This window comes from Physeter macrocephalus, chromosome 1 (genome assembly GCF_002837175.3).
Source record: "Physeter macrocephalus isolate SW-GA chromosome 1, ASM283717v5, whole genome shotgun sequence".
Classification (NCBI taxonomy): domain Eukaryota; kingdom Metazoa; phylum Chordata; class Mammalia; order Artiodactyla; family Physeteridae; genus Physeter; species Physeter macrocephalus.
In genome coordinates, this window is record NC_041214.2 from 50,518,222 (window position 1) to 50,537,277 (window position 19,056).

The window sequence follows — 19,056 nt, forward strand, 5'->3', positions numbered from 1 at the left end:
AGATTGCTTTTGCTATTTGGGGTCTTTTGTGTTTCCATACAAATTGTGAAATTTTTTTTTCTAGTTCTGTAAAAAATGCTAGTGGTAGTTTGATAGGGATTGCATTGAATCTGTAGATTGCTTTGGGTAGTAGAGTCATTTTCACAATGTTGATTCTTCCAATCCAAGAACATGGTATATTTCTCCACCTATTTGTATCATCTTTAATTTCTTTCATCAGTGTCTTATAGTTTTCTGCATACAAGTTTTTTGTCTCCTTAGGTAGGTTTATTCCTAGATATTTTATTCTTTTTGTTGCAATGGTAAATGGGAGTGTTTTCTTAATTTCACTCTCAGATTTTTCATCATTAGTGTATAAGAATGCCAGAGATTTCTGTGCATTAATTTTGTATCCTGCTACTTTGCCAAATTCATTGATTAGCTCTAGTAGTTTTCTGGTAGCATCCTTAGGATTCTCTATGTATAATATCATGTCATCTGCAAATAGTGACAGCTTTACTTCTTCTTTTCTGATTTGGATTCCTTTTATTTCTTTTTCTTCTCTGATTGCTGTGGCTAGAACTTCCAAAACTATGTTGAATAAGAGTGGTGAGAGTGGGCAACCTTGTCTTGTTCCTGATCTTAGTGGAAATGGTTTCAGTTTTTCACCATTGAGAACAATGCTGGCTGTGGGTTTGTCATATATGGCCTTTATTATGTTGAGGAAAGTTCCCTCTATGCCTACTTTCTGCAGGGTTTTTATCATAAATGGGTGTTGAATTCTGTCAAGCTTTTTCTGCATCTATTGAGATGATCATATGGTTTTTCTTCTTCAATTTGTTAATATGGCATATCACATTGATTGTTTTGCGTATATTGAAGAATCCTTGCATCCCTGGGATAAATCCCAGTTGATCATGGTGTATGATCCTTTTAATGTGTTTTTGGATTCTATCTGCTCATATTTTGTTGAGGATTTTTGCATGTATATTCATCAGTGATATTGGTCTGTAATTTTCTTTTTTTGTAGTATCTTTGTCTGCTTTTGATATCAGGGTGATGGTGGCCTCATAGAATGAGTTTGTGAGTGTTCCTTCCTCCGCAATTTTTTGGAAGAGTTTGAGGAGGATGGGTGTTAGCTCTTCTCTAAATGTTTGATAGAATTCACCTGTGATGCCATCTGGTCCTGGACTTTTGTTTGTTGGAAGATTTTTTTTTTTGGGGGGGGGTACGTGGGCCTCTCAGTGTTGTGGCCCCTCCCGTTGCAGAGCACAGGTTCTGGACGCGCAGGCTCAGCGGCCATGGCTCACAGGCCTAGCCACTCCGCGGCATGTGGAATCTTCCTGGACCGGGGCATGAACCCGTGTCCCCTGCATCAGCAGGCAGACTCAACCACTGCACCACCAGGGAAGCCCTGTTGGAAGATTTTTAATCACAGTTTCAATTTCGTTACTTGTGAGTGGTCTGTTCATATTTTCTCTTTTTTCCTGGTTCAGTCTTGGAAGGTTATACTTTTCTAAGAATGTGTCCATTTCTTCCAGGTTGTCAATTTTATTGGCATAGAGTTGTTTGTAGTAGTCTCTTAGGATGCTTTGTATTTCTGCAGTGGCTGTTGTAACTCCTCCTTTTTCATTTCTAATTTTATTGATTTGAGTCCTCTCCCTCTCTATTTCTTTCCTTCTGCTAACTTCGGGTTTTGTTTGCTCTTCTTTCTCTAGTTCCTTTAGGTGTAAGGTTAGATTGTTATTTGAGATTTTTCTTGTTTCTTGAGGTAGGCTTGTATAGCTATAAACTTGTCTCTTAGAACTGCTTTTGCTGTGTCCCATAGGTTTTGGATTGTCGTTTTTTTTTTCTTCAGTGATCTTTTGGTTATTTAGTCACGTAGTGTTTAGCCTCCATGTGTTTGTGTTTTTTACGGTTTTTCCTCTGTAATTCATATCTTTTTTTTTTTTTTTTTTTTTGGCGGTACATGGGCCTCTCACTGTTGTGGCCTCTCCCGTTGCAGAGCACAGGCTCCGGACGCGCAGGCTCAGTGGCCATGGCTCATGGAACAGCATGTGGGATCTTCCCTGACTAGGGCACGAACCCACGTCCCCTGCATCAGCAGGCGGACTCACAACCACTGCGCCACCAGAGAAGCTCTGTAATTCATTTCTAATCTCATAGTGTTGTGGTTTGAAAAGATGCTTGATATGATTTCAGTTTTCTTAAATTTACTGAGACCTGATTTGTGACCCAAGATGTGATCTATCCTGGAGAATGTTCCGTGCGCACTTGAGAAGAAAGTGTAATCTGCTGTTTTGGGATGGAATGTCTTATAAATATCAGTTAAATCTATCTGGTTTAGTGTGTCATTTAAAGCTTGTGTTTCCTTATTAATTTTCTCTTTGGATGATCTGTTGATTGGTGTAAGTGAGGTGTTAAAGTGCCCCACTATTATTGTGTTACTATCTATTTTCTCTTTTACAGCTGTTAGCGGTTGCTTTATGTATTGTGCTCCTATGTTGGGTGCATATATATTTATAATTGTTGTATCTTCTTGGATTGATCCCTTGGTCATTATGTAGTGTCCTTCCTTGTCTCTTGTAACATTCTTTATTTTAAAGTCTATTTTATCTGATATTAATAATATGTATGTTCCTATGACCATTTTCTTAATTGTTTTGGGTTTATTTTTATAGGTCCTTTTCTTTTCTTGGTTTTCCCACTTAGAGAAGTTCATTTAGCATTTGTTGTAGAGCTGGTTTGCTGGTGTTGAATTCTCTTAGCTTTTGCTTGTCTGTAAAGCTTTTGATTTCTCCATTGAATCTGAATGAGATCTTTGCCGGGTAGAGTATTCTTGGCTGTAGGTTCTTCCCTTTCATCACTGTAAGTATACCATGCCACTCCCTTCTGGCTTGTAGAGTTTCTGCTGAGAAATCAGCTGTTAACATTATGGGAGTTCCCTTGTATGTTATTTTTCATTTTTTCCTTGCTGCTTTTAGTAATTTTTCTTTGTCTTTAATTTTTGCCAATTTGATTACTATGTGTCTCAGCATGTTTCTCCTTTGGTTTATCCTGACTGGGACTCTCTGCGCTTCCTGGACTTGGGTGGCTATTTCCTTTCCTGTGTTAGGGGATTTTTCGACTATAATCTCTTCACGTGTTTTCACGGGTCCTTTCTCTCTCTCTTCTGCTTCTGGGGCCCCTATAATGCGAATGTTGTTGCATTTAATGTTGTCCCAGAGGTCTCCTAGGCTGTCTTCATTTCTTTTCATTCTATTTTCTTTATTCTGTTGCACAGCAGTAAATTCCACCATTCTGTCTTCCAGGTCACTTATCCGTTCTTCTGCCTCAGGTATTCTGGTATTGATTCCTTCTAGCGTAGTTTTCATTTCAGTTATTATATTGTTCATCTCTGTTTGTTTGTTCTTTAATTCTTCTAGGTCTTTGTTAAACATTTCTTGCATCCTCTTGATCTTTGCTTCCATTCTTTTTCCGAGGTCCTGGATCATCTTCACTGTCATTATTCTGAATTCCTTTTCTGGAAGGTTGCCTATCTCCACTTCATTTATTTGTTTTTCTGGGGTTTTATCGTGTTCCTTCACCTGGTACATAGTCCTCTGCCTTTTCATCTTGTCTATCTTTCTGTGAATGTGGTTTTCCTTCCACAGGTTGCAGGATTGTTGTTTTTCTTGCTTCTGCTGTCTGCCCTCTGCTGGATGAGGGTATCTAAGAGTCTTGTGCAGGTTTCCTGATGGGAGGGACTGGTGGTGGGTAGAGCTGACTGTTGCTCTGGTGGGCAGAGCTCAGTGAATCTTTAATCTGTTTGACTGCTGATGGGTAGGGCTGGGTTCCCTCTCTGTTGGTTGTTTGGCCTGAGGCAACCCACCATTGGAGCCTACCTGGGCTCTTTGGTGGGGCTAATGGCAGACTCTGGGAGGGCTCATACCAAGGAGTACTTTCCAGAACTTCTCCTGTCAGTGTCCTTGTCCCCATTTTGAGCCACAGCCACCCCCTGCCTCTGCAGGAGACCATCCAACACTAGCAGGTAGGTCTTGTTCAGTCTCCCCTAGGGTCACTGCTCCAATCAGTGGGTCCGGATGCATACACTGCTTTGTGTGTGCCCTCCAAGAGTGGAGTCTCTTTTTCCCCCACTCCTGTCAAAGTCCTGCAATCAAATCCCACTAGCCTTCAAAGTCTGATTCTCTAGGAATTCTTCCTCCCGTTGCTGGACCCCCAGGTTAGGAAGACTGACGTGGGGCTCAGAACCTTCATTCCAGTGTGTTGACTCCTGTAATATAAGTGTTCTCCAGTTTGTGATTCACCCACCCAGCAGTTATGGGATTTGATTTTGCTGTGATTGTGCCCCTCCTACCGTCTCATTGTGTCTTCTCCTTTGTCTTTGGATGTGGGGTATCTTTTTTGGTGAGTTCCAGTGTCTTCCTGTCAATGATTGTCCAGCAGCTAGTTGTGATTCTGGTGTTCTCACAAGAGGGAGTGAGAGCACGTCCTTCTACTCGGCCATCTTGGTTCAGGCTTATCCTATTAATTTTGATTCTGATCCCAGCAGTTGCTCCTTATTGTGAGCCCTGACCCAGAAGGGAGTCCTGGCCTGTCAGTTTCAAAGGTTCAGGGGAATTAAACCCATTCCACCCTTTAGGCTTTCCTTAGGTTCTCTTGCTGCCTCTGCTCCCGTTGGAGTGGCCATACCTCCTCCCAATGCAGCTGCTGTTCTTAAATTGGCCCCTGTGCCTTTTAGCTACTACCTTTTGGCCATTGTGGAATTCTCTGGTTTTCTTTAATGATTCCTGGTTGCTTCTCACACAGATGCTGTAACACCAGGGATTGTGGCTCTGGTGGATCATTCCCATCAGCTTGTATTTTGGGGTTCTTGGAGGAATAACTTGTCATTTAGTTATGTATGTCTTGGGTTCTGGTTTTGATATCCGGTGGTCAGTGATATGAGGAGATTCAGGAGAATCCAAAAATGATGCCATTTCCATATTTATAGTATCTGCAAATTCTTTTGCCTTATTCTTAAATAGGGTGCTGAATATGGTTTAGTTTTTACTTAACATTCTTGCTATCATAAAAGATATGAACATTACTTACTTTATTATGATGACTTCAGGTCACCTGAGAGGGGTAGCCTTTGTCTTTAGTTTTAAATCAATTTTATAAATAGATAAGATAGGTTTTTCTGTCTTGTGATGTTGAATTTCATTTGTCTCAACTACTGATGTGACTAATGAGCTATTTTTCTCTTTAGGGTGCTCTTTCTAATCCCTTGAAGGTTTGGAAGCCTAATGATCAAACTTTACAACTTTGTGTGAAGTAAGAGTAAATAGATTCAAGGTTTTCAGGGAAGGGAACTTCTGCTTTCATTACTGGTGACCTTTTTGCTTTTCCCTGAGTTGTTGAAGCTTTTTGCTGGATAGGCAATTTGATAGCTGAGGTAGAAAGAAGTGAGGCAAGGATTCAGTGTGTCCTCAGTGATCTCTCATGTCATTTGATTGAACAGTTTTAAAACGTGTTAAGAAAAGAGTATAAAATTTTCTTTTAAAACTAATTTATTTAAGAAAAAATGGTTCATTTAAAGAAATAGACAGTCCTCACTGTGTGATAGTAAAATGATCATAAAAATGGACTTGCAAGCTGAAACCATGCAAAGCAATCGTATAATCAATGGGAAAATTATGATGGTTTTGTGACGTTTTAAAAATTTTTGTTGAAATATTCTTACTGTTAATTATAAAGAATAGGGAAATAGTGAAACTACTATTTAGTATAACTTAAAACTTTAGAAACATTGAGAATTGTGCTTTATTTCTTTTTAAACTACTCTTGATAAGTTTTTTATACAGTGCTTCCCTTCACATCTTTTTTATGCTTTGATGGCTTTCAACATTTTATCCTTTGCACTTTGAATGTCATGAAATATCTCCAAGAGTTTCTTTAATTTGAAGTATTTTCTCGGAGTGACTTCCTCTGGGACATTGTTATCCGTTTTATCACAACCACTCATTGATGTTGATAAGTTGCCTTCACTAAGTTCCTCTGACTGCATATCTCAGAGGGGCTTATACTGCAGCAGTGTCAACCTTGCCACGGCCACCTATTTCTTCTATAATTCCATTTACATTGGATTCGAAATTCACTTCCATCATATCACTTTTAATTTCTTTGCTGCACTTTCATCTTCATTGATTATCCATATGTGTAAAATGGCATGTGGATTTATCACTGGGCAACAAGAAGACAGCACAGTTGCACTCTTGGCTGTTTGTTGTGCAGTGACTAATCACCAGTAGACTTTGAGAGAAGGGACATGATTGGCTACTGATCATGATGTTCATCTTACTTATGTGATGATTTGTGGACTGAGGAGCAACGTTTGTACTTTATGTAATTATTATATTTTAATGTATGTTAACTGAAATTGGAGCCATGATATTGGGGACTGTTTATAGTTCACTAAACCCTGGTATAAAGCATGGCATGAAATTCTTGCATATCAGAATCATGTAAAGTGAGAACTCTGCCTGTAATATGAGAAAACAGGTTGTACTTGGATTTGTTGAAAATTGTGAAGGTGATAATGGACCTAAATCTGAGACATTTACACAATAACATAGTGGTCTTTAAAAAGTAATTTATTCTTTACAAAAAATAAATTAAAAATTAGATAGATTCCTTAAAGGGGAATGTGTGTGTATATATGTATACTAAGACTAAGGGTAAAGGTCTGAAAGGAGAAGGCTTTAGCATTTCTTGCATTAATATATTCTATAAACTTCTGTTTTCTGTGATCTGATTATTCTACATTGCGTGATATTCTTATGATTAAAACCTTCATTTTGTGATCTTAGGAATTCCTTCTGGCCTGTTGTTGGGTTCCTCTCACAAATCCTCCTCTGTGGATGCCTGTAATTGTTGCTTTTTTCATTACCGCAGTGAAGAAGTGTTAGTGGTGTTGTGAAGTCTGCATTTGTTTTTATTTATTTTTTAAAAAAATATGTATTTATTTATTTATTTGGCTATGCTGGGTTTTAGTTGTGGCACGTGGGATTTTTGTTGTGGTGTGAGGAATCTTTAGTTGCAGCACGTGGGATCTTTTGGTTGCGGCATGCAGGCTCTTAGTTGTGGCAGACAGTATCTAGTTCCCTGACCAGGGATGGAACCTGGGCCCCCTGCATTGGGAGCGTGGAGTCTTAACCTCTGGACCACCAGGGAAGTCACAGTCTGCATGTATTTATTCACTTAAATGGAGAGGGAAGAGGGATGAAAATGTTACACAGATGCCTAAGGGGCTGGCTTAAGGGTTTTTTAGTGTGCAAATTTTACAACTGGAGGGGGAAAAACTACAAAAATATGTCTATTGTAAATATTTGAGCATACTGAAGAGCATAAAGAAAAATGTTAAATCACCTACTATAATTCCATTAGTACTCAGATACTGCCTCTGTTAATATTTTGGTGTATATCTGTCTATACATTCTTTTTCATACATGTACGTACACTTGCACTTTTACGCAAAATGTTTTAAAATGGGATCATATTGTATATGCTTCCTCCAAGTGGATTTACAGGGTACATACACATTTTAAAGCTTTTTCTTATGTAAAATATACAAAAACAGAATCAAGACTAAAGTGAACACAATATATGTATCACCCAACTTCAGTGGTTTCAGTGGTTGACCTATAGTCAGTCTTGTTTCATCCATACCCACCTACCCTTGCATTATTATTATTATTATTATTTTTTGCGGTACGTGGGCCTCTCACTGTTGTGGCCCCTCCCGTTGTGGAGCACAGGCTCCGGACGCGCAGGCGCAGCAGCCACGGCCCACGGGCCCAGCCGCTCCGCGGCATGTGGGATCCTCCCGGACCAGGGCACGAACCCGTGTCCCCCGCATCGGCAGGCGGACTCTCAACCACTGCGCCACCAGGGATGCCCTCTTGCATTATTTTGAAGCCAGTTCCAGGTAAATATTTTAGCACCCTCCAGATAAATATTTCAGCACATATGGTTAAAATTTTATGTTTTGCCAAATTGCTCTCCAGAAAACTGTTTTCAATGTAGACTTGTCAGAGATAAGATTAAAAGACATTTAAAAACTTTTAGTTTTATGGGTCAGATGCATATATATTTCTTCCTCAGGTAATACAAAAAATCCTAATAAAGTGAATTTGGGTATGCTTATATACTCTGGGAGGAAACTTTCAGTTCCTCATCAGTATGTCCCTCATAGGAATACTGTGACAATTAGATAGGGTGATCATATAATTTATTGCCCAAACTGGGATGCTTTTGAGATTTGAAGCAGGCACTATTAATAATAATTCCATTATAACAGGCATGGTATAAACCAGTACTTTATTTTGGCACAGCTGGACTGTATGCTTACCCTAGTATTGGATAATGTGCATAAGATGCGTTAAACATAAAGTGACTATATCATGTAGTCAGTAGATGGTAACTTATATTTATGCCTGTGTATGGATATGTATAAAAATCTTAAAGAAAAGAAGTGTTTGAATTGGCAAGTCAAAATCCTAAGTTAACAGTTTCTGTGTGTTTTTGGAGCTGACAGTGACCACAGTTTTTAAAAGTAGCTCTAATTTTCATAATTAAGAAGACATTTGTGTTAATATTTGCAGCTGGAGAATTCCGGAGGAGACCTTAAGGATGGCCACCACCACTATGAAGGAGCTGTTGTCATTCTGGATGCGGGTGCTCAGTATGGGAAAGTCATAGACCGGAGAGTGAGGGAACTGTTTGTGCAGTCTGAAATCTTCCCCTTGGAAACACCAGCATTTGCCGTAAAAGAGCAAGGATTCCGGTAGACTTTTAACTTATGTTTTTCTGAGGAGGCTGAGCTTAGATTGTAGGATATTTTATTATTAATTTGTTTGGGCACTGAATTACTTAATGAAAATAAAACAAGAGGGAGGGAGACGCAAGAGGGAAGAGATATGGGAACAAATGTATATGTATAACTGATTCACTTTGTTGTAAAGCAGAAACTAACACACCATTGTAAAACAGTTATACTCCAATAAAGATGTTAAAAAAAAAAAGAAAATAAGACATGGAATGGTTTTACAAGAAATTTCCCATGGCTCTGGGAATTAAAAGGAATTTAAATTAAAGGAAAAGATTACATTAATATTATTTGCATAGTTTTAAGAATTTATCATTTGAACATCTTATGTTTCATAGGATTTCTGGATCAGACTTAGATTTGGCTCTTATGGTCATTCATTCATTCATTCATCCCAGAGCATTTGATCAAAGGAATATATATATATATAATGGCTAGAATACTTAAATTAGAGAGTTCTGTGTACAGTGAGTCTCTTTTGCTGCCTATTCCAGGAAACTAGTTTCTAAATTATGAAGTCTTCTAATTTAAGGGCTAATTCTATAGTTTGTACTCTTAAAACTAGTCAAAATGACATCCAACTTGTAACTTCTTCCTTTAACAACTATTTCTGGTTAATGCTGTGTCTTTTCTCTTGGAATTAATGTTTGTATTTTTATTGAGTGTTATTCAGAAGCAAGCAGCTGCAGTTTATATCCTTAATTAGCTCTTAAGCCTTAATGCTGTATTTCTTCCAAAATGTAATGTGTTTAATTTTTCTTAAAAACATAATGTTTTTCCATTAGACAAATGGTTAACTTTTAAAAACTTCACAGATGAGAATACATTATCCTTTGTTTCTTCTTTTTGAAATAGAGTGAATTGCAAATCAGAAAAAGCAGGTTTACATTTAACTCTGTTCTAGTTTTAGGATGTAGATTAAAAACAGGTATCTCTTTTAAACTGTAGAATTTTGGAGTAAGAAGTTTATCTAATTCAACTGTCTTGATTTGCCAGTGAGAACCAGTTTTAAGGGAATCAAAAACTGCAAGAAATCTGAATGGCTCTCTGTCAGATCCAAGTTCCATCATTCTCCCAACACAAAACAAACACAAAAATCCCCAGCAAACTAATCGACCAAATGTTTTGGAATAGGGTAACCAATATTGGCAATAGAAGTCTGATTGTTTTTCTTGTCACCTGTTTACCTGATCATCAACAGTTTCTAGGTCCTGCTTATACCTATAGTTTCTTTTCTCTGTAGAAAAATAGGAACTATAGCACTGTGGCCTTCATTACTATAATCCTTTCTGCTGAGATAGTTATTTGACCACCCTTTTTCTAGAATAAGTTTTAGGTTTATGACTTGAGAGACATCTTAACCTACCTGTTTTTAGAACCTTGATTTGCTTGATACATAAAATTGGTATCTGGAATGCTTTAGGACTTCGTGGGCCTTGTAATTGCAAGTTGTTTCAAAAATAATAGCAGGGTAGAAATAGAAAACTCAGAATGAGTGATTAGCTCTTCTCAAGACTTACTGAGATAAGAATTTTCATAATTGACTTAAGTGCAGCTTGAGTTTTATCCTTGACTAAGTCGGTTGCCTTTTCTTTTTAATAGTATTAAGAATCTTTATAGCCTTGAGTTGTTTAGCAGATTAATGAGGGATGCTGGGCAGTTGCATGGTGGTTATCCTTTATAAAACTAAATACAAACTAAATACTGAAATTCTAGAGATTTTGATTATTAAGTATGTTTTAGAGAGTTTTAGCTTCTGCATTTTTAAGAGGCTGGGTTACATATCTACCCTTAGGGCTAGCCCCATTCCCCTTTAAAATTGTTATCTTAAAGCTGTCACATTTATCATCTGATTAGATTATCTTCAGTCTCTTTTGCAAGAGATAAGCCGACAGACATAATGTATACCAAAATTCATGTTACCAATACAAGATTTAAAGAGTAGGGCTTTTGTGCTCACTTAAATTATTGTTATATATTTTTTAAAAATACATTAGCTTGTTGAGTAATTTTTATGAATTTGACTTATATTATTTTTCTGGATGTATTAAAGTCTAGCATTTTAGTTTATATGTTTTTGCATGGCAGGCAGCCACTAATTATAAGGTGAATTGTAATCCAGTGTTGTTTGTAAGTAGATTTTGGTTATATCTTGGAATGCATTTTCCTTTAGAAATATGGATTCCTGCAAAACTCAAACTTAAAATGAGTTTGAAGGTACTTTAAATTGATTAAAGGGCATAAGTATACCTGTATTGTGTAAACTGGAGAGCATGAGTAGTCTGAAGGTGCAAGTCTCTCTGTGATTCCAGTTATTTGTAGCCATGTAAGGGTTAAAGTCCAGTATTAGCAGATTTTTTTCCCTTGTTTTACCTAAAGAAAATCTAGAAATCTGAATTTTTATGTAAAAATCATAACATTAAAGTGTTCTATAAAGTTTTTGATTGAATGCTGAGGATCAAAGTTAGCTGTATTAGAGGCCAGGTGAGGAATATAGGCCTCAATTTTCAGCTTTCTTTATATGAATAGTTCTATTCCCAAGTTAACCCATGGAATGCTCTATAAATTGTAATGTAGTTAAGTGATAATACTGACCACGGTTCTGAGAGCAGGGCATATGAGGCAAGTCGTGTTAGCTCTTATTCCTAGGTCTCAGGTAAAATTGTTGGGAATATTGGACAGGTTTTAAACAGGCAAAGTTAGGTAATTCTTCACATTTTCTGCCATTCTTTATTGTAGAGTATTTTGCCCTGCATAATCCAGGGCCTTCATAAAACCTTCAGTTGTCCTACTGTGACCTGCTTCACTCCTGACCTCTCAGGAGACCTGTATTTTCACCATCTCGCTTTAGAATTCTCATTTACTTCCTCCATTGATGAGGAAACAAAACAAATACAGGCTAACCTTCGTAGATTGAAACATTGGTTTTATATATTTGGAAGTTTGTACTTATTAACAGGTGTTTGTTGAATTGATAAACTTCCATGTATTGCAATAAAGTAGAGTAAAAATAAGTAATCTGTGTAGAGGACTTCCCTGGTGGTCCAGTGGTTAAGACTCTGTGCTTCCACTGCAGGGGGCACGTGTTCAATCCCTGGTCAGGGAACGAAGATCCCGCATGCTGCGGCCAAAAAAAAAAAAAAATTAAGCTGTGTAAGAGGCTGTTAATAGGCTGGTAGTATCTGGATCTGCTATAGCATAGTGAAAACATAACAAAATCTCTGAATCTGTATTGAGTCTCCCTCAGTGGTACAAGCAAGAGAGGGCATAGACCTTGTATAAAAATTAGCAGTTAGAGATTCTTCATTACTCTCTTCCTTAAATCCACAGTGCTATTATCATCTCTGGAGGACCTAATTCCGTGTATGCAGAAGATGCTCCCTGGTTTGATCCAGCAATATTCACTATTGGCAAGCCTGTTCTTGGAATTTGCTATGGCATGCAGGTATATGCATTTGTGAATTTGCCTTAAGAGTTAATTTATTCTGCTTTTGACTCCTACTGTATTAGTATTTTCTGTCTTTAGAGTAACTAGGATATTTAGTTATATGAGATAATTTGTTCATATTACAACTGTTATGAATTGCTACACTAGAATGGCAGAACTGACTTCAGTGGGGATTTTCAGAAAAGCAACTATATTACTGCTTACAACAAAACACTGTCCATTAAAAAAAAAACACTTAGACATTTAAATACACATAAAAGTTGCAGAAGTAGTTCACAGAACTCCTGTATACTTTTACTCAGTTCCCCAATTATGACATTTTTAACCATTTTGAGAGTAATTTGCAAACAAGGTGTTCTGTTACTTGTTGTATTCTAAGTACTAGAATTCTGTCCTACATAACAACAGTACAGTTATCAAAATCAGGAAGTTAACACTGACTCAATGTTAGCATCTGATCCACAGACTCCATTCACATTTCACTGTTGGTCTCATGAATGTCTCTTATAATTCGTGAATCCAGTCTAGGACCATGTGTTGTATTAGGTTGTCATGTCGCTTTACATTACTTTAGTTTGGAATCATTCCTCAGTCTTTCCTTCTCTTTCATGACCTTGGCAATTTAAAAAAAAATACATTCCAGTTACCTTGTAGAGTAGTCCTCAGTCTTGGCTTGTTTGATGTTTACTCATTGTTAGATTCAGGTTATGTATTTTTGGCAGGAATACCACAGAAGTAATGCTGTGCTCTTCTCAGAGCATCTCATTAGGAGGCACATGATGTTAATTAATATCATGATAGGTGATGTTCATTTTGATTATTTTGTTAAGATGGTGTCTGCCAGGTGTCTTCACTATAATGTTAATTAAGTATATGTAGGGGAGTGGCCAAGATGGTGGAATAGGAAAACCCTGAGCTCACCTCCTCTCATGGGCACACCAAAATTACAACTATTTACAGAGCAACTATTGACCTCCTCTCATGGGCACACCAAAATTACAACTATTTACAGAGCAACTATTGATGAGAATCTAGCAGAAGAGGTCTTCTACAGCTAAAGATATAAAGAAGGAACCACAACGAGATGGGTAGGAGGGTCAGAGTTACAGTCAAAACACATAGCCCTGCGTGGGTGACCCACAAATGGGAGAATAATTAGAATTGCAGAGGTTTCCCCCAAGGTCAGAGCCCCATATTGGGCTCCCCAGCCCAGGGGTCCTGCACCAGGAAAATGAACCCCCAGAACATTTGGCTTTGAAGGCCAGTGGGGCTTACTTTTGGGAGAGACAGAGGGTTGTGGGAAATACAGATTCCACTCTTAAAGGGCGCACACAAAATGTCACACGCTCCAAGACTCAGGGCAGAAGCAGTAACTTAAAAGGAGCCTGGGTCAGACCCACCTGGTGATCTTGGAGAGTCTCCTGCAGAGGCGGGAGGCAATTGGAGCTCACCCTGGAGATATAGACACTGGAGGCAGCTATTTTGGGGAGCTTATTCTACCATAAGGACCCCGGTGTTGGTGCCATTTTGGGATCCTCCTCATTTTAGTAGTGAACAGAACAGTGAATTGTCTTTTTTTTAAATAACCTGGTTGAAACTTGTGTATTGATATGAATAATGCACAAAGGGAAGCTATTCAAAAGTTAGAAAGTAAACAGACCAGTATATTTTCTAATAGCTGTCTCTAGAGCTTTCAGTAAAGGAAGGAAACATAAATCAATGTTCACTTAAGAATGTGAATATTTTTATTATTCCTACTCTTGATACAAGGGCAGAATATTAGAAATCACTGGTCTGCAAAACAGCTTTACCAGATTTTGCTTCTTGTTAATTGATTGTTATGGTTTTCTATTGATTTAGAGGAAATGCTGACTAAAAATATATAAAATACAAAATCTATAATAATGGATATTTTCTTATCTAGGCAACAAGAATTTTATAGTAAAAGGTTCTTTTTCCCCTGTAATGTGCTCCAAAAAGTCAACTGGTGATTATAAATTTGACTTGGATAATAGCTTATTTTTAGATTTTCCCACCTAGTATTCTAATATGTTTTCTCATAAGAGCCTGTTTCCTGATCAGATTGAACATTGGAAATTGGCTGACTTTTTAAAAAAAATATGTCTTTGCCCCATGATGTAATGTATTTACATAATTTATTGCTCTTCCTTGCCTGAGTAGTCAATATTAATCATAAAGCACAACTAATAATTACAATTTTAAAAAAAGATATTTTTGGCCATGCCACACAGCATGTAGGATCTTAGTTCCCCGACCAGGGATCAAACCTGCCCCCCTTGCATTGGAAGTGTAGAGTCTTAACCACTGGACAGCCAGGGAATTCCAGCACAACCTGTAATTAAATGGTTTTTAGTATATTGAGAGGCATTATAACATTTTGTAAGGAAGAGTCTCACAAGATATTTTTTTGGCACCCACTTAGAGTGAAATAGGTCTGGAAAATGCTCCCTTAATTTAAATGATAGTGGCTGACTGTTTCTCCATTATGTCAGTACCCCCTTACAAATTGTAAGACCACATTTTTCTGTCATTCAGTAGGGGTCTATGATAGCCAGAGCCTGGCCTGCTTATGTTAAATGCATAAAAAATTTTGCCTTTGTCATCTGAACTTTCATAGTAGTATAAGGGACTAGGCTGATCTTGCTCCTTTGGGCAGAAATTGTCTTTCTATAAAAAATAAATACATACATACATACATACCACGCAGCTAATATGCTGTTTGTAAAGGACTACCGCTTCTTAGTGACTCTTAGTTGAGTAATTTTAGCACCAAAGTTCTCACTCTGGTATATACCTTTGCCCCCTCTATGGCATCCTGAAATTTTAGTTATTTCAATGTCTTCTGTACCATCTTTTGCCATTAACTCTTGTCAAGAGTCTTTCTGATTGCTTCCTGGTAGTTCTTTGCTTTGGAAGAAAAAAGTCTGTCCTGCTCCTTGCTCCCTTTACCTCTATTACCGTTTATGCCCCATTCAACATAAGAAATAGAATATTAGTAGAACTTTTAAAACTCTCTATGATTTTTTCCATTGTACATTCTTCTCTCTTCCTGCAAGAGGTAACACTTTCCTGAAATGTTATTCATTCCGTTTCTTTTCTTTGTAGCTTTATAAATATTGTATTTCTAAATAATATTTTACTTAGTTTTGCTTATTGACCTTAATATAAGTGAAATCATACTTTGTGTATTTTCATTTTTGGTTTTGAGATTCATTAATTTTATTTTCAGGACTGAGTTTATTGTTTGAATGTAGCACAAATTAATTATACATTCCACTGTTAGTATCACTGGTCTTTTCCCAGGTTTTTGCTGTTACACATACTGCCTTGAATATTTTTGGACTCTTCATCTGGTATTGTACATACACAGACTTTTCTCTAGGCTAATCATTAATTGAAATGCTGAGTCTCAGCTTCACTAGGAAGTGATATTTGTCCCCAAAGTACATTCCCAGAGCAGTATATAAGTATATAAACATTCCTTCTGGGGCTTCCCTAGTGGCACAGTGGTTGAGAGTCCACCTGCCGATGCAGGGGACGTGGGTTCATGCCCCGGTCCGGGAAGATCCCACATGCCACGGAGTGGCTAGACCTGTGAGCCATGGCCTCTGAGCCTGCGTGTCCAGATTCTGTGCTCCGCAACGGGAGAGGCCACAGCAGTGAGAGGCCTGCGTACGGCAAAAAAAAAAAAAAAAAAATTCCTTCTGCTCTATATCTCTGCCAGGCCTTGACAAAGGCAGCTTTTTTTTTTTTTTTCCTGAATTTGCCTAGCTGAAGAGGTGTTAAATGACATCATGTTGTAGTCTTAATAGTCATTTTCCTTATTTTGAGATTCATGTGTTTATTTGCCATGAGTCACTAGTGTCTGCTTTGCTGTAAAAGCTTATTTGTGATTTTTGCACATTTTTCTGTTGAATTTTTTAGATTGTTTTTATGTATGCTTGATACTAAGCTTTTGCCAATCATATATATTGCATATACCTTCTAGACTGTGACTTCTCTCTTCACTATAATTTCATTTTTTTCTAAAGAAACGTCTTTATTACAAGCATTTGGCTTCTTTATACACTCCCACAGGTTTTGTCAAATTGTTTTTATTGGTGGAATTTTCTTCCCTTTCCCCCTCCCAAATCTAAGATTTATTTTAAAACCTTGGCATGTAAGACAGATAAGAGGGAAGCTGACCCAATTAGAGTGGTAGACCTAGTAGACTTGCAGGGGTTTTTTTTGAGGCATTTAGGACCTCGAGGTTATCAGGAATCCATATTGAAAACCATTTCCTTAAGTCAAAATAGAATATTAAAACAAAATTTTAACAAAGTAAAGTGTTTTACTCTACATAAAGTTATTCCCTCCTCCCCCACACACACTTAGCTGGTCTTTCAATTCCTTGTGTTTTCACCCTTAAGTAGCATACATAGTCAGGAATCAAGAATAAGCATGAAAACCTTCTGAACAGATGACATAGCTTTAAATTTTACTTCAAGCCTTTGGCTTTGTAAAAGCCTTTAATTTAGACTCTGTAAACTTTTAAATTGTATAGCGTTCCAACAGCTTTGGTTATCTTGATCATTCAGCTGTCTTCTAATTAAGAACTGCAAATTAGAGGAGGCAGAGGTGCACAAGGTTCATTGAGTGGTGTAGAGGAAAACATTCATTTTTCATTCAGCAAATTTGAATGACTGACTGCTCTGGGCCACATACTTTGTTAGGCCCTTGGGACTGTGAAGAGACCTGAAGACATGGTGGGGAGAGGACATGGTCAGCTTCGGTAATCACACCAGTTTGAATGGCTGGAGTAGAGAATGACAGGGAAGATGAGAGGTGAAATTAGACGGGGGCAATGTATTGAAAAGTCTATGTTCCATATTGGACTTTATCCTGTAGACAAGGGGTCAGCAAACTATAGCCTGCTGCCAAAGCTGGCCCACTGCCTGTTTTTGTATGACCTGCAAGCTAAGAATGGGTTTTATGATTTTAAAATGGTTTTTATGGTTGGAGTTGAAAAACATTTTTAAAAAAATTATATTTTGTGACATGTGAAAATTAAGTGAAATTCAAATTTCAGTGCCCATAAATAAAGTTTATTGGAACACCGCCACATCCAGTCCTTTAAGTATTGTCTGTGGATGCTTTTGTGTTAACTACGACAAGAGTTGAACAGTTGCTCCAGAGACAGTAGGGCCTGCAAAGGCTAAAATACTTACTCTTTGGCCCTTTACAGGAAAAATTTACCAACCCAAATGTAGATGATAGAGAGTCATTAAGAATTTAATAATGGACTAACAGAATCATATTTATATTTTAGTAGCTGACATTCGTAGATCTCTGGAATATAGGCTGGAAGATAGGCAAGACTGGAGGCAAGGGGACTGATTAGACTGCAGCAGTGTTTCCTAAACTGTGTTGGTTAAGGTGCTGCAGAAAGTGTTTTACTTATGAGTCTTCAGTTTGGGAAATACTGGGTTAAGCAAGGGTTAGCAGGGTTTTTTTTTAACTGCTGGACTTAACCCAAACCTTTATTGCAGGAAGGTTAATTGTGAATGTCTAAGAGGAGAATGTAGAGGGCAGCATTTGCTGATGGTTTTGAAGAATATGCCATTGTGCATCACAAGAATGAACATTTATTTAGCCCTCTGCCTACTTTTCTGTTGGGGGCTGGGTCAACCTGCATCACATATTGTTGTGGCAGGTATCTTATGACACCTGTTGTGGAACAGACATACCACGATGGGTTGTAGTGATTTTATCGATGCAGATTTAATGTTCCTAAAAATCTTGTGTGTGTCTGGTGTTGGGGGTGTTTGGACATATGTAAGTGATAAATAAGAAGATTGACACAAGAAGGGTCAGAATGTAGAGACCACTTAAAATAAAAGTCTGTAGGTGTATGGGATTTGAACAAATAAATTTAATTGAAAGACCAGATTTTTTTTTTTTTGTGGTACGCGGGCCTCTCATTGCCGTGGCCTCTCCCGTTGCGGAGCACAGGCTCCGGACGCGCAGGCTCAGTGGCCATGGCTCACGGGACCAGCCGCTCCGCGGCATGTGGGATCCTCCTGGACCGGGGCATGAACCTGTGTCCCCTGCATCGGCAGGCGGACTCCCAACCACTGCGCCGCCAGGGAAGCCCGAAAGACCAGATTTTATTGCTTATCCCATCTCAACAGGACAGCCTTTTGCAGACTTTCAGACTATTCCTTTGGGGCCAAAGATTAAACAGTTGGGAGGAATTTATATCTGCCTGGTTTTAATACCAACTAGGTACTTTCTAAGCTCAAAGTGCCTTTTAAAATGCTTTAAAATTAAACAGATGTAAGTGTTAAAGAAATCCCTATTTTTAACAGATGAATTAAAGTACCCTAAATGGAAAATTTGTCAGTGTTTAGGAATTTGACCTGAGGTTAATTTTTATTAATCTAGTTTTGTTTTATAACTATGCCTTTTAAGAACTTTATAATTATATATAATAACACCAAGTTATCTACAGTTATCAGACTTCCTTTAGTTTTTGGGCACAAACATAACAGCTATCCTAAAAATAAGAAACATACATTATTAATGTAAGAAATTGAGTAATTTTCTTTTGATTTATATTAACATCAATTTATTTTCTCTTGAACAGATGATGAATAAGGTATTTGGAGGTACTGTGCACAAAAAAAGTGTTAGAGAAGATGGAGTCTTCAGTATTAGTGTGGATAACACATGCTCGTTATTCAGGTATTAAAGATATTTT

At 37.7% G+C, this 19,056-nt stretch overlaps 1 protein-coding gene across 1 annotated transcript in view; it reads left to right on the forward strand.

Annotated features, from left to right (window-relative positions):
- GMPS (guanine monophosphate synthase) overlaps nucleotides 1-19,056 on the forward strand; it is a 115,800-nt gene that overhangs the window by 38,869 nt on the left and 57,875 nt on the right. The window contains exons 2-4 of the mRNA XM_024124297.3: nucleotides 8,625-8,806; nucleotides 12,179-12,293; nucleotides 18,943-19,040. Of these exons, the coding sequence (XP_023980065.1) occupies nucleotides 8,625-8,806; nucleotides 12,179-12,293; nucleotides 18,943-19,040 (395 nt within the window). The remainder of the gene's footprint in view (nucleotides 1-8,624; nucleotides 8,807-12,178; nucleotides 12,294-18,942; nucleotides 19,041-19,056) is intronic.